The sequence below is a fragment of the Lepidochelys kempii genome, chromosome 1 (assembly GCF_965140285.1).
Source record: "Lepidochelys kempii isolate rLepKem1 chromosome 1, rLepKem1.hap1, whole genome shotgun sequence".
Taxonomy (NCBI): Eukaryota; Metazoa; Chordata; order Testudines; family Cheloniidae; genus Lepidochelys; species Lepidochelys kempii.
The window spans coordinates 265,773,270-265,787,272 of NC_136380.1; the positions used below are offsets into that span (position 1 = coordinate 265,773,270).

General features: G+C 43.7%; 1 protein-coding gene across 3 annotated transcripts in view; it reads right to left on the bottom strand.

Moving 5' to 3' along the window:
- Nucleotides 1-14,003, bottom strand: part of UTP20 (UTP20 small subunit processome component) — an 82,169-nt gene that overhangs the window by 21,487 nt on the left and 46,679 nt on the right. For 2 of the 3 annotated variants that reach the window (XM_073327391.2, XM_073327389.2), the window contains exons 33-46: nucleotides 12,862-13,005; nucleotides 12,099-12,149; nucleotides 11,860-12,012; nucleotides 11,007-11,162; nucleotides 9,893-10,033; nucleotides 8,544-8,681; nucleotides 7,290-7,429; nucleotides 6,950-7,029; nucleotides 5,957-6,267; nucleotides 3,900-4,039; nucleotides 3,153-3,309; nucleotides 1,912-2,010; nucleotides 1,087-1,254; nucleotides 150-316 (exon numbers count right to left, since the gene is read on the bottom strand). In XM_073327391.2, the coding sequence (XP_073183492.2) occupies nucleotides 150-316; nucleotides 1,087-1,254; nucleotides 1,912-2,010; nucleotides 3,153-3,309; nucleotides 3,900-4,039; nucleotides 5,957-6,267; nucleotides 6,950-7,029; nucleotides 7,290-7,429; nucleotides 8,544-8,681; nucleotides 9,893-10,033; nucleotides 11,007-11,162; nucleotides 11,860-12,012; nucleotides 12,099-12,149; nucleotides 12,862-13,005 (2,045 nt within the window). The remainder of the gene's footprint in view (nucleotides 1-149; nucleotides 317-1,086; nucleotides 1,255-1,911; nucleotides 2,011-3,152; nucleotides 3,310-3,899; nucleotides 4,040-5,956; nucleotides 6,268-6,949; nucleotides 7,030-7,289; nucleotides 7,430-8,543; nucleotides 8,682-9,892; nucleotides 10,034-11,006; nucleotides 11,163-11,859; nucleotides 12,013-12,098; nucleotides 12,150-12,861; nucleotides 13,006-14,003) is intronic. The other variant, XM_073327390.2, reaches the window with a different exon arrangement.

Below are 14,003 nucleotides of genomic sequence, written 5' to 3' on the forward strand. Positions count from 1 at the left end.
TCTGATAGTCTATGATTCGCCGTATGACCTGCTGTAGTTTCCCCAGATTTCACAGAATCATTCCAAGAGCAAAATCTCAAGAAACCAGAACTCTCAGACAGCAAAAACCAATCAATAGCAGATGGACGATGTCATTCTCTGTAATTTACCTGGCTTTTTCCGTTAGCAGGGGCAGATTTTCGCTGATCAGGCCGTGGCTGAGCACGAGAATGGATTCTGCACTCATTTCCGGATTTAGGATCAACCCTGACATGATGCGACGTAACGTTTCGTTCACCTTGCGGGACATTTTCAAGCTCATGGTGCTCTCTAAAATCTAGACAGCACAGGAGTCATGTTAAGCTTTAACACAGCAGGGCAGCTCTCTGTGGGCAGCAGGAGGAAGTTACAAGACCGGCCAATCCAAACTGCCTCCAGCACAAGCAGAAACCTGCTGCCCACCTGCCTCACCAGGACAGAGAAATCCCCTCACATTCTCCCCACCCACCTCCAGATTAATCAGCAAATGAAGAGTCTAAAAGCACAGTGGGGCCCCGGAGCGTATGAGTGTATGGCACTCCATTCCTGCCAGTGTTCTACATGGGCACAGGTCCACTCATGTGGAGAGCCCCACTCAAGTCACTAGGGTGCCACATGGGTGGGTATTTTCCCATGTCTGGAGTCCCTGACTTCAGCAGGGTTCCACGCATACATAGGCTTCCACTCAGGCAGAATAACTTGCAGGATCGGGGCCTTTATGAGCTCTGGTATAAATAATGTAATCAGAGGCAAATCACATCTGAGAGGTGGAGCAGAAAAAATCCAGAGTAGATACTTCTTTTGCACGGGGTGGGGAGTTTGCACGGGGTGGGGAGGAGGAGGAGGTAAGTTACCTCTTGCCATAGAAATAAATAGTAAATCTCTATTTTATCCTCTAAAAGAATACTGATTTCCAGCAAGGGAAAAATGAAAGCCAGATCCCACCTGTGCGGTTATGCCACCTTATCCCCTCGGAGCTCTCCGATTCTTCCTTTCACATGGCCCATCTGATCGCGTTCAGTGTTAAAGGCAGGGCTCCTACCAAAAGTGCTGACTGGATATGCTTACCTCTTTCAATGGAAGAATGAGCTTCGTGACTTGGTCCTTCCCTACGTACTTGGCAAGGATTTCGTAAGAATCGTAACTCTTGCTTCTGCGAGCCTCCATGACCTTGGAGACTATCCCCTTCACTTCCTTTTCCTCAGCAACATCCCCAAACAGCTCCTGATTGAAAATCTTTTGAAATATAGTGGAGAGAAACTAATGAGAACAGCAGAATCACTAGGGACTTGATTATTGCAACAACAGCAGAAAACGGCATTTTCTTTGCAACCACAATAAAAAAAAAAAAGTCCTGGAAGCTCAAAGCAGATTCTGCCCTCCCCCGTCTTGCAGGCACAAAGGACTCGGTACTGCATCAGGCGCAGCAGAGGGGAAGGGGACACTGGGAACACATGCAGGTGGTCCGTACACCAATTCCCTGTGGAACACAGCTCCATGGGTGTTCTCTGAATCCTCTACGGAGAGAGTTCCTGGAGACAAGGGGAAGGAGGGAAGGAACCTGTGGATGTGCCCTGGAATGGCAGGCCAGTTCTTCCCCCATAAGGGGGTGGTGTAGGATCACAATGGCACCTGTAGCCATGAGACTGCAGTAGAAGAGCACAAGCTATGCGTGGAGAGTTCTCCCCTCTCCCGCCACCACATGCACAGCCAGTTACTTGTGCTAAGAATAGGATTTTTGTAGTACACAATCAACGTATATTGAAGTCAAAAGATCCCCCCTTTCAGAAGGCTGAGGTTGCCAGCGTCATCTCTCGCAACAGGTCTCTTTATCCAAGCATGTTCCCTTCGCATTTGACAAGTGTCATGACTTCCATTTCAATTAACTCCTACCTCAATCATAATGTCTAAGCAGGTGTCCAAATCGCCAGTGCTAATCCTGCTGGTCAGGCCTTTCAGTAACAGGTGCACTGTGAAAGTCAGCACATGGACCTAGAGACAAACAATCAGCATTACATTTACCATTCCCAAGCTGGGATTTTTTTGGTGCTGGGGTTGTTTTGGAAATAATCAGACTTGAGGATTCCCACAGCAGAGCTCTCACATTTCTCAAACAATATACTCAAATACTCTCGACAGGAAAACTACTGAGAACTGTCCAAAAACCCACACCTGGAAAGGATTTACCCGCTCTCCCAAAACTCAATTCAAAATGAGTCACTTTTTTCAAAATTTGTGTTTTTTACCATTTCAGCATATCCCAAGATGCCTGATTGGCCAGCAGCTCATTTCAGACAGCTAGAATGATACACACGCATGTCCAGAGCCATACCAGCACTGTTCTGGGCAGACGGTGATACAGACAGATAGAGCTCTTAGAGATTGTTCTCTTCCCACAGCTAAGACCAGCACTTTTCATCTCCAGAGTCCAGCAGCAGAAAGCGAGCATCTCCCCACTGGGACAGCTCATCTGACAAGCCATTCTTATCATAGGTTATAGTGAGAGGAACAATGACCATGTGGTTAAGGCACTGGACTGGGACTCAGGAGATTGGGTTTCGATTCCCAGCTCTGTCACACACTCACTGTGTGACCTTGGGCAAGGAATTGAGGGTGAAATCCTGGCCCTACTGAAGTCAGGGGGAAAACTTCAGTTGGGTCAGGATTTCACCCTTAACCCTTCTGTAAATTGGGGACAATATCACTGCCTTTCCCCATCTTGCCTATCTTCCAGGACTGCCTTTATGTCTGTGCAGTGCCTAGCACAATGAGGACTGATTCTCAGTTGGGGCCTGCAACCACTACTGTACTACAAATTAATACTACGTTATTTTTCCACAGCACAAAGCCAAGTAAAAATCCTGGTTCTAATTTTCCATTGAAGTCTACTCCCAGCAAAACCATGCTCTGCAGTGTCCCTAGCGTCTGTTTGCCAGAAGCTGGGAATGGGTGACAGGGGATGGATCGTTGATGATTATCTGTTCTGTTCATTCCCTCTAAAGCACCTGGCACTGGCCACTGTGGGACGACAGGATACTGGGCTAGATGGACCTTTGGTCTGACCCAGTATGACCATTCTTATGTTCTTAATTATAAAAAGCTACAGAGAACAAGAGGAAGAACCATGGGATTACCTGGTAGCCATGGATTAGTATCGACTGCATCTCTCTTAAGACATACTGCAGGTACCGTGCTCCTAAAGCCTCCATGATTTTGGTGAGGGTGTTGCGTGCGATGTCCCGGATTTCCTGCGCCCGGTTCCTCAGAAGCGAGCAGACTTTCAGAAGAATGCTGGAACCAGAGATCAACAGCTCAGCACAGTCACAAACCAGCACAGAACCAAACACTACACTAATTGTCCTGGCTGCTTTCCAGGCCAATTTAAATTGATTTTCTCTGACAGTTTTACATAGGGAATAGTTGAGCTATCCTCAAAACCAGGCACTGAGGCCCTCTTGTTTTCACATATGGCCTTAAGACCATGTGTGTATCACACACAAATGTATCATCCTCAAATGGTACTATTGTACGAGAGGAAAGGTGGCTAAATTACAGGACTGAGAGTCCAGTTTCTAACCCCCAGCTCTGTCACCTCTTAATGCTTCACCCCACAGTTCTGATTACTACTTAAGGATTTATCAAGCACTTTTCACATGTAGCTGGACCCTATATAAGGAAAAAGTCAAAGGCCAAAGGGCATCAACATTAAACCCAAAGACACTGTGAAAATATATGTTTGTAAAAAAAATTGCAAGGTGTTTTAAGGACCTTTTCTCTCGAGCCTGGCTTTAGCCAGATGCAAAAATGCAGGCTTTTAAAAATCTGGCCCTTAATCTTTTAGCGCAATAACGGACATTTGAGGAGCGACTCTGCCCCCATACCTTGGCAGGTTAGCTTCCATGACCTCTTGTGGGAGAGACTGCATCACCTTGACCATGGCAAACGCTAATGGCACCCGAACCACCTCTTCATCGTTCACAGCCTTGGATTTCACAAGCTTGTGTTCCTCATCTCTTTTCACCTGGAACATGGGGCAGATCCCTTTTAACACTACACTGGTGATGCAAATGAACAACTTTTTCAAGTACCCAGTTCTTAATCCCATGAAGAGCAGGCTGACTGCATTTTAAAGTCTTAAGTAAGCTGGACAGTCCAGTAATTACCTCTTAACAAACGTTATTGTATATGTGCCTAACACCGTATCCATCCTGAAGGACCCCAGAGCACTTCATAGACTATGTCCTTTGGAAACTGTTTATCAGGGGACTCTGTTACAGTGACACACTGTTTAGAGTGGAGTTTCCCTCACAAACTGATTCAGTGCATTTGAATGAACTTGTGCTTTTTTCCGTGTTCCCGCTGGGAAGAATCCCTAGCTCCTGGGCTCTCCCCATGTTCCCAAATGCAGCAGAGTGGGACAAAAGGGAAATAGGGAGAATATGCACATGGAGAGCCAGTGCTGTACAAGTACACACTAGAGAACTTCAACTGTATACTTCAGTGTTCAACATTACAACTGTTAGAATGAAAAGAACACAGTGCTTAGCTAAACCAGAGGTTCTCAACCTAATTATCATTGTGGGCCACATATATGTTACCTGGGCTGCAGGTTGAGAACCACTGTGGGCACCCCACCCCACCCCACCCCTATGCCCAGCGCCTGTCCCTGCCCAGAAGAGGCCCTTCCACAGAGTGGGGCCAGGAGTAGACCCCACTGCAGGGCTGGGAGGCAGGGAAGCCCTGGACCCCACCATGCAGCAAGGCAGGGCAGCCCCGGACCCAGCTGCAATGGGCAGGGCAGCCCTGGTCACCATCACGCCCAGCAGCCCTGGATCCCGCCACATGGGACAGAGAAGGGCAGGGCAGCCCCGGCGACTCCAGATCCTGCCTTGTGGGCCCTGCAAACTTTAGCACACAGCAGGGCCACAGCTGTGTGCTAACTGTGTCGCTTGTAGCCCGCAGGCAGCGCGTTGAGAACCGCCGAGCTAAACCCATCTGTCTTAGGTTCCTATATGGGGCCCTTTACCAGGCACCTCACAGTATGCAATATACTGATCCTCCGAACACCCCCATGAGGCAGAGAATCCCCATTTTACAGAACGGAGGCACGGAGAAACTAAGTGACTTTCCCAAGCCCATACTAGAAGTCTCGCGGACAGGGAACTGAACCCAGGTCTCTGGCGAGCACCCTAAACACTGGACCATCTTTTTTCTGCATCTATAACACTGAAACTAAACTGGGTGTTGACAATCAGTCGAGGGCCGTTGAGAGGCCTGCATGAAATAAGTGGTTCCAAACCCATCCATAGCAGGCAGGTGAATGTGTCACAACCGAGGTGAATTGAAGGGGGAGGGATAGCTCAGTGGTTTGAGCATTGGCCTGCTAAACCCAGAGTTGTGAGTTCAATCCTTGAGGGGGCCATTTAGGGATCTGGGGCAAAAGCTGGGGATTGGTCCTGCTTTGAGCAGGGGGTTGGGCTAGATCATAGAATATCAGGCTTGGAAGGGACCTCAGGAGGTCATCTAGTCCAACCCCCTGCTCAAAGCAGGACCAGTCCCCAATTTCTGCCCCAGACCCCTAAATGGCCCCCCTCAAGGATAGAACTCACAACCCTGGGTTTAGCAGGCCAATGCTCAAACCACTGAGTTATCCCTCCCCGTCCTGAGGTCCCTTCCAATCCTGATATTCTATGATTCTATAAGGGCTTGTCATCAATCCCAATGACATGCAAAGGAGAGTGAACACTCTCTCATGCTTCGATATGGCCTCTTTCCAGGTCAAGGGTTGAAGTAATGAGTCTAGGCAATTTGCCATTCTCCTGCACATGCTGTACCTGTTCTCTGGATAGTACACTTCAGCCTGGCTCTTGGCACCAGCACAAGAGTCACTTACAGCCACGTATATTTACAGACCATCTTTTCAATGCTGAACACGCACCTTTGCGGCAAGACACCTGTGTAATTTGGGCAAGATGCTGCCAGTTACTGTTCCTTGAATGTGTTCAATCAGACACTCCAGCTCCTCCTTATTTCTGGGAAGGGAAGAAATGGATTTTGTGGCTTTCTGGGTCTCCTCAGATTCTCCGGTGCCTGCCTGTTCATGCTGAATCAGTGCAGGATCCCCCTGCTTCTCACTGTCCTCAGGCAGGTTCTTGCTCTTGTCTCCCTCAGCCTCCTCCTCCCCCTCACTCTGCTCCAATTCCATGGCTTCATTCTCTGCTGCTTCCTCAGCATCCATGGCCTCTGCATCTGTCAGGCAAAATCAAATCACAGACCACGTGGAGGCAGCATGTGAGATGTCCCCACACCACTTCCAGAAAAGCCCCAAAGTCACTAAATAGATAACCACAAATGTGAATATGCTACAAACACAAGTTCCTTCACTGTAGCTTCAGTAGGGGCAGGGTGGAGCACACAGCACTCTACCCAATCTTTGGCCAGCAAAGCAATCCCTGCAAGACAGCTGCTCCAGTCAGTGTAAGTCAGAGCATCCCTTAGCCCAGTCTAAGTTATGCCAAGGCTATTTTGGCCTGTGGAAGCCCCAAGTCCAGTGATAATTATGAAGACAGACAAAGAGACTAGATTAGTCAAAACAGGCCTTCCAATTAGTATATCTTAAAAGCCTGAAGGAGCTAACCTGAGGTATAAACCTGAGGTATAAAGTGATAGAAAACTTTAAAAAGGAGGACTTGTGGCACCTTAGAGACTAAGAAATTTATTTGAGCATAAGCTTTTGTGAGCTACAGCTCACTTCATCGGATGCTCACGAAAGCTTATGCTCAAATAAATTTCTTAGTCTCTAAGGTGCCACAAGTCCTCCTTTTCTTTTTGCGGATACAGACTAACATGGCTGCTACTCCGAAAACTTTAAGTATCTAGACTATGAGCAACTAGCATGTGAGGTTCCATCACTAGGAATCTGAAAACTCACCTTCATTCTGAAGAGTCTCAAGTTGCTTTTCAAGGGTTTCATGGTCAAAATGAAAAGCTTCTAGCACAGTCACTAACAAGCTGTCAGACAACAGATTGAATAAAAGGTCAGTTCTTTTCATATAAGGAAAAGGATGTTTAGACTGATCATGGGTCAAAAAACCTTGAAGCCACTTTTTTGGGGATTTTTTTTTTCCAACTGATTTTCAGTTACAGGACTCCAACTGAGAGTGCAGTTGCCCCAAAACAGTGACAACACTAAAATCCTAAAACCATCCATTAACATGCTGAATTTTTATTTGTAGCATGACAGTGAGCACTGAAAACAAGCATTACTGTACCTGACAGCCAGTTTTTGATTCATCTGTCCAGTTTGCAAAACGTGTATGAAATGTTTTAAATGGTACATATATGCTGACCAAGAGAGACGCCTGCAAACAGCGCCTACAACTTCAACTGAAGCCGTTACCATATTTTCATGCTGCCGAAACACAAACAAAAAAATCATCACGATTAATGTATTTTAAACAAGATATAAAATGTATTTAAATCAATGAAACACGGGACTAAAATAAACAAAGTCAATATATGGGGGATTTCTTTTTAACTCTTTCAGATTTTCCCAGGTCCCTGAAAATGAATCAGATAGTCACAGAACGGATTACGAAATTGATTTCTAAGGTGCCAATCCTGCAAATACTTATCCACGTATTAAACTTTGATCACATGAGTAATCCCATCAAAGACAACAGGACCACTTGTGTAAAGAAAAACACATGAAAGCATTTTCAGTGTCCGGGCCAAAGAGGATTTCTCACATTACAAAAATTGAACAAATCCTATTTGCTTGTTGTGATTCCCTGCTGGATCCTTTGCTGTTTATCTCTAGAACACTGAAATCTCTCAGGCAATACAGAACAACTCTTTAAAAACAAACAAACAAACAAAAAAAAAAAACCACCTCTGGCTTTCTAAATATCAATCCGACATAGTGTTGTGAGTCTATGTAACCCTGGCCCTAAAAGTAGTTTTGTTTCATATATTTTGTACAAGAAATAATCTTTTAAACAAGAATGACAGACTAGATGTCATCATGCTTCATGTTGTCTATTTCAATTACAAAATTGCTGCTGACTTTGGATGATCTGAGTTTTTTATTGATGTCATACCTACCTCTCTCTCTGTACACACTCCATACCAGGTGCATACAGTCTCCTTGAGAATCTAATATGACAAGCTCTCTGCAATGGAGCTTCTGGGAATTTTGGAGACAGAGGGAAAAGTTTCCACTCACACCACTTCGTAAATTAATCATCTGTATGACAGGAAATTAGCAACATAGAAAGCAAGGAAAGTAATAAAGGGACCAAATTCTCTAAGATGCAGGAAGTGCTTCGCATCTGACAGGACTGGATCCTAGCTGCATCTGTGCCTTCTTAATCCTCCTTCACCAATGGAAAGAGGCACAGTGCTGTCATCTAAAAAGCAAAATACTCCACATCTGTCACCCTTTTAAGGTGACAAGTACTGTAGGCAGAACAATGTGACAAAGATGGATACATTGGTATTAAATTAGCTTTATGTTAAAAACCTACCTTAAGCATTTTCTCATCAAAAATTGTCGTAGTTGCATAAGGCATGATGTAGTTCTGCAGAGATTTGGAGGACAGTACGATTTTGTCTTCAGTTAGCTGCTTCGCCAATTTCTTTAAGGCTCGAGCTCTTCTGTGGATCTGGGAGAGATTAGCAAATTCATGAACATTTAACAACAGAACATTTGGGTTTAATAATTTTTGATGTAGCAATTGTAAGAGTGCCAAAAGCTTAAACACAATTAAATAAATATGTCATCATTTCTATCGAAGGGTTACATTTTCCCCCCTCCATCTCTGAACCTTCTCTAGCTTTGCTCCTTTATGAATGTCACAATTCAGTAAATAAATCACAAACAGTGGCTTATGGCATCCTCAAAGCATCAGACAAGAGAAGGTAATTGATTATAATGGGGGAAAAATGGATGAGAAATTATGTGAGAAGGGAAATTTAGACAACATAGGCAGCATGTAGCTAGGGATGTAAGAAAAGCTCTCTCTGAAAAGGAATACTGTATGTCACATATTTATTCTAAGCAAAAAGGGGAAATCGAAGCTTCCAGATGGGTATATTTAAAAAGGAATGAAGAGATGCAGCAGAGATTAGGAAATTCAAGACCTGATCCAATGCCCATTCAAGTCAGGCCCTACATGCATGCTAAAATATTTTCAAAGACTATTAATCAATGTATTCAATACAATCATACATGGACAGTGTTTGTACAACAAACCCTCACTGGTTTTATTCATACTGTTAAGAAGGGACAAAGCAAGACTGAGTTACAGTCAGGAACATGGGGCTGCTAAGAAATAAGAACATTAGAATCTATGACATTTTACTAATGAATACTGAAGAGATCACTCCTTTTAGCCAAATGATGGAGAGTACATATACAGACAATACAAGATACTGTAACTAATGTATGAACAATTGTATGTAAATACAAACTTTACTGAGATTTATAAAAGAGAGTTGAGATAAAACAATTAATCACTGAAGTAACTAAGGCACCCAGTCCCATTTTCAGAAGTAGTTGTGAACCTAAGGGTACTTCTACAGTACAAAATTATTTCAAAATTATTCTGTCCGAATTTTCAGAAGCTATTTTATACATTCGGTCTTCTGTGTCCCCACTAAAGCACGTGAATTCGGCGGAGTGCGTCCACAGTACCAAGGCTAGCATCGAATGTCGGAGCGGTGCACTGTGGGTAGCTGTCCCACAGTTCCCGCCGCCCACTGGAATTCTGGGTTAAGCGCCCAGTGCCTTTATAAGCCTAAGTCACTTTTGCAAATTTTACTCCTGAACAAATGCTAATATTTTACAATGGAAAAGGAGCACGCTGTGCTTTACCTGAATATGTTTCATGTTCTCAAAGAAATCCACCTCAGGATCATGACAGTCAGTTAGCTGGACCAAGTCTTGAAACTCTGGGTGCTTTGGAAAAGTTCGAATCAAGCAGGAAAGTAACGAAGTATAGTCTTGTTGAATGTTCTACAAACAGCAAGTGACCAAAGATTAGTGTTGATAGGAAATGCAGCAATCCCTGGTGTAGAACAGCTAGTAATGTCAGTGCTACTTACAAACATGTTTGACACAGTCATGCCTTTTATTATTTGTTTAGTACAGATTGTTTAGTTTTATGCAATGTACACAAAAATTAAGAAAATTCCTGCCCCAGAGGGCTACCTAGAGGAAAGCTAAGCTAAGCAGGGAAATACAGAAAAGAGGGTGGGCTGGTTTTTTATTATTGTTTTTTAAAGATTTAAATCCAAGAATAAATTTTCTGTGCATTAAACCACTCCTGTTTGCCCTTACAATGGTAAAGATGATCAAATGACTCATGGATTCTAATATCATCAGCACAGCCCTATCAATTTCACAGCCGCAAAAAACGTGTCATGGACCACGAAATAAGCCCTTCCTTGTGAAATCTGATCTCCCACTTGCTGCTGGGATCGCCCCAGCAGAGGGAACCTAGCTGCATGTCCCCGCCAGGTTGGAGAGGGAGAGAACTTGTCCTTTCCTTGCACAGCCGCTCTTGGAGGGAGATCAGACCCACCTCCGAGTGCAGCCCCCTGCTGAGGAAGCCCCAGTGCTGGGCAGCAGCCCTGGAGGTGGCTTATGGAGGTGGGTCCGATCTCCCCCTGCTGCTAGAAGTGCCCCAGCCAGCGGACTCCTAGCTCTGAGTCCCTGCTGGGCTGGGGAGGGACAGGTCTTGTTCTTCCCCTGCAGGGCTGCTGGGGGGTGGGAGGGGAGGGAGATCAGACCCACCTCCACGTACCTTTTGGGTTCAGACCCCCAGAGTTACAACATCCTGAAATTTCAGATGAAAACAGCTGAAAATGTGAAACTGACCAATTTTAAAACCCTCTGGCCGTGAAATTGATCAAAATGGACCATAAATTTGGTAGGCCCTAATCATCAGCATAACCAGGGGATAATCATTATGACCTCAAGTGCTTACCTCAGTCTTGCTCTTCAGTCCTTTTCTCAGAGACAGCAGGAGAGTGTGCTGGATTATTTCTTTGTATTCATCTTCCGTGTGGTTGATTTCTGCTATCCGGTGGATAATACTGGTCAAGCACAGGCTGGCACTGTCACTTAAAGACATGTCCCCTAACTGAGACGGTAAAAAGATCATATCACGTAAGTCTAGAAACAACACCTCAATGAATGACTGAACCTCCATATTTCACCATGAGCTACAGCTTCAACACTTGATTACTACTCTCCCCCTCCTCCACCCCAACACATCTGTTTCAGAGAGCTGTAACAGAGAGAACATCTACTCTCCACAACTCTAGGCTGGGTGGTACCATTTGAAATATTATAACAAAGCCCACCACGGATCCAGAAGTTATACAAAACTTTCTATCCCCTTCCCAGGAGAAGCTATGGGCCAGATCCAATGGCCTGTTGAACTCAATGGAAAGACTCTCATTGGACTTCACTGAGTGTTAGAATGGGGCCCCTGTAGCTGCCACTGAGGGAAAAGCATATTTTCAAGATTCCCAGTGTGCCTCTGTGGCTGTGCAGCCCAGATTCATCACAGAGGTCCTTGGCTCTGTGCTGAAGAGGCACCATGGGCCAGTGTTAGGCAGTTCGTATTCCTCTTGCTGCACTGTGCTTGCATGTCAGAACATTCATAGAAAACACAGCATTGACATCACTAGGGAAGTCTCAAATCTTGGCTTTTGTGAAAAGGAAACCATTTTATGGATGCTATTTCTTGGCACCAAAAACTAGCAAAAGAACTGGAAAGTAACATTAATTACACAAACCCTATGATAACACAAGAGGAGAAACTTTCCACTAACCTGTATGGTGTAGAAACAGTTATGCATAACTGGAATAAGAAAGTTGATGTCCACTCTTTGCATTTCTTTGACCTGAGAAGTGATTCCTTGGAACGCTGACAAGCGAACATCAAAATTGATATCATCGAGATGTCGTTGATCAAAGGCATTCAACTAACAGAGACGAACAACAAATCATTAGAAGACTTTTTAAAAAATAATTCAACACACTGAATAAAAAAATTGAAAAATGTACATACCTTAACTACCTCCGTAATGTATTTCAATTCACCTTCCAGATCAGATAAAGTCTTTAAAAAAAAAGAAAAGAAAAAGAAAAAATAAAGTTAAAACCAAAACTAGTTAAATCATATGCAGCAAATAAATATTAGAACCTTAGAGCCTCTTCCTACTACAATTTGGAGCAGAATCAGGCTCTTAATTTTGACCCCTTTAGAAAGTAGGTTAAAAAATTACAGGAGAGTGTGAAGGAGAGAAACTGACATTTTGTCATTTTAACACCAGGGCCTCTCTCCTTGGATTTCAAAGGTGCACGTTTCTAATTTCTGGATCTATGCTGTATGTTCCACAGATTTCCTGCTGAAAACAAATGTAATGTGTGCCATTCCAGGAACATGCAAAACAGCTTAGGTGATTCCTATCACACTGGGGATGGGAGAGTAAAAATAGAATCTACTTCAGGCAGTCAAAATCCAGCTTTGCTCATACATGCAGAGGATTCGTTATTGATAAGGTGCTCTTTGATTGGTTTAAAATGCAACAGATCTAAACAGATTCGCACATCAATCGGAATGCAGCAGGCCAAAACAGTATGTAGACAACTGTCTTTCTACTTCACTAACAGCTGTCAGGCTCAATTATTTTTATTATATAACTTGATGTAGATTTAAAGATCTATAAGTCTATATGGAACAATGCAGATGAATTTACTTATGATTGTTCCTTATCTTTCAGAACTAGAAGGATAAGAAAATTACGGAAAGGCACTTAAAAATGTAATACCTGAAAAACCACACAGAGTGTCTGTCGAGATAATTTGTTCTGGATAACCGAAAACAGTTTTGCCAGAGGCTTAAGGAAGCTTGTGGGGTTTAAGCAATGCCTCAGCAAGTTCTGCACTGTCACCAAGATGTCAATCTCTGTATCCTGAAAGAAAGAGACAATTGTCCAAGAATCATAAGAGCATTGTTAAATCATTTAGTTTCCTTGAGAAGTGTCTAATGCCATAGTGTGATCTTAAGCTTTTGATTTGAATTATGCACATTACAAATATTAAATGAGAATTAGTGACTGGAAGCAGAAAATCAATTCCCTCATTACAGATTTCCTAAAAGCACCTGGAGAGATAACTCAGTGTTTTAATTAGCTATTAATCACACAGTGTGAGCAGGTTAGACTAATCATGCCTATGGTGATTTCTTATGTTATACACTCAAATGAAAGGCAAGTAGGACTGGCAGAGCTGAGCAATGAAGTCTTTGTTACAGCAGCATGTAGTTAGACTGTCTTATGTTATGTCTTATTATTTCTTATGTTACTTTTATCTCTCCTCTCACAACGTACGTATGCACCATTGGTGGATACCTGAAGGAATGTCAGACCTACTCCAGTGTGTGTTTAGATTGCTCTTCAGTGGCTGCAACTGATGGATCACAGCAGCTCAAAAACTGTCGCAATAATACGTGTGAGGGTTTCATGGGCTCCTGCTACTTGGGAAATAAACTACATCGCAGTGGTGAGACTGGTCAAAGCATTAGAAATCACAGAGGTACTTCGGCAAATCTTCCCTTGGCAAAAGAGGGGGCACAACCACCCCAGCTATGTTTTCTCTTGCAAGACAACCACTATGACTGATTTTACTGGGGAAGGCAGCTTAATATGACGGAATAGCCTGTGTGGGGAATAAAAGGGGGATACAACAGAAGGCCTTTCCTGGCCAAAAACGGTGTTATCGTAGTCTTGCACCTGGCACCAAGAGTTGCATTCTAGAAATACCCTATAGATTTTATTATTACACCAGTTCAAATGGTTAAGAATGACTGCAATAACTCGCACGCAATTACTAGATTTTTTAAATGCATCATAAAAATAATCCCATTTACAAAAGAAGATAAACATGTTTCACTGAAAGAAGTAACACCTAC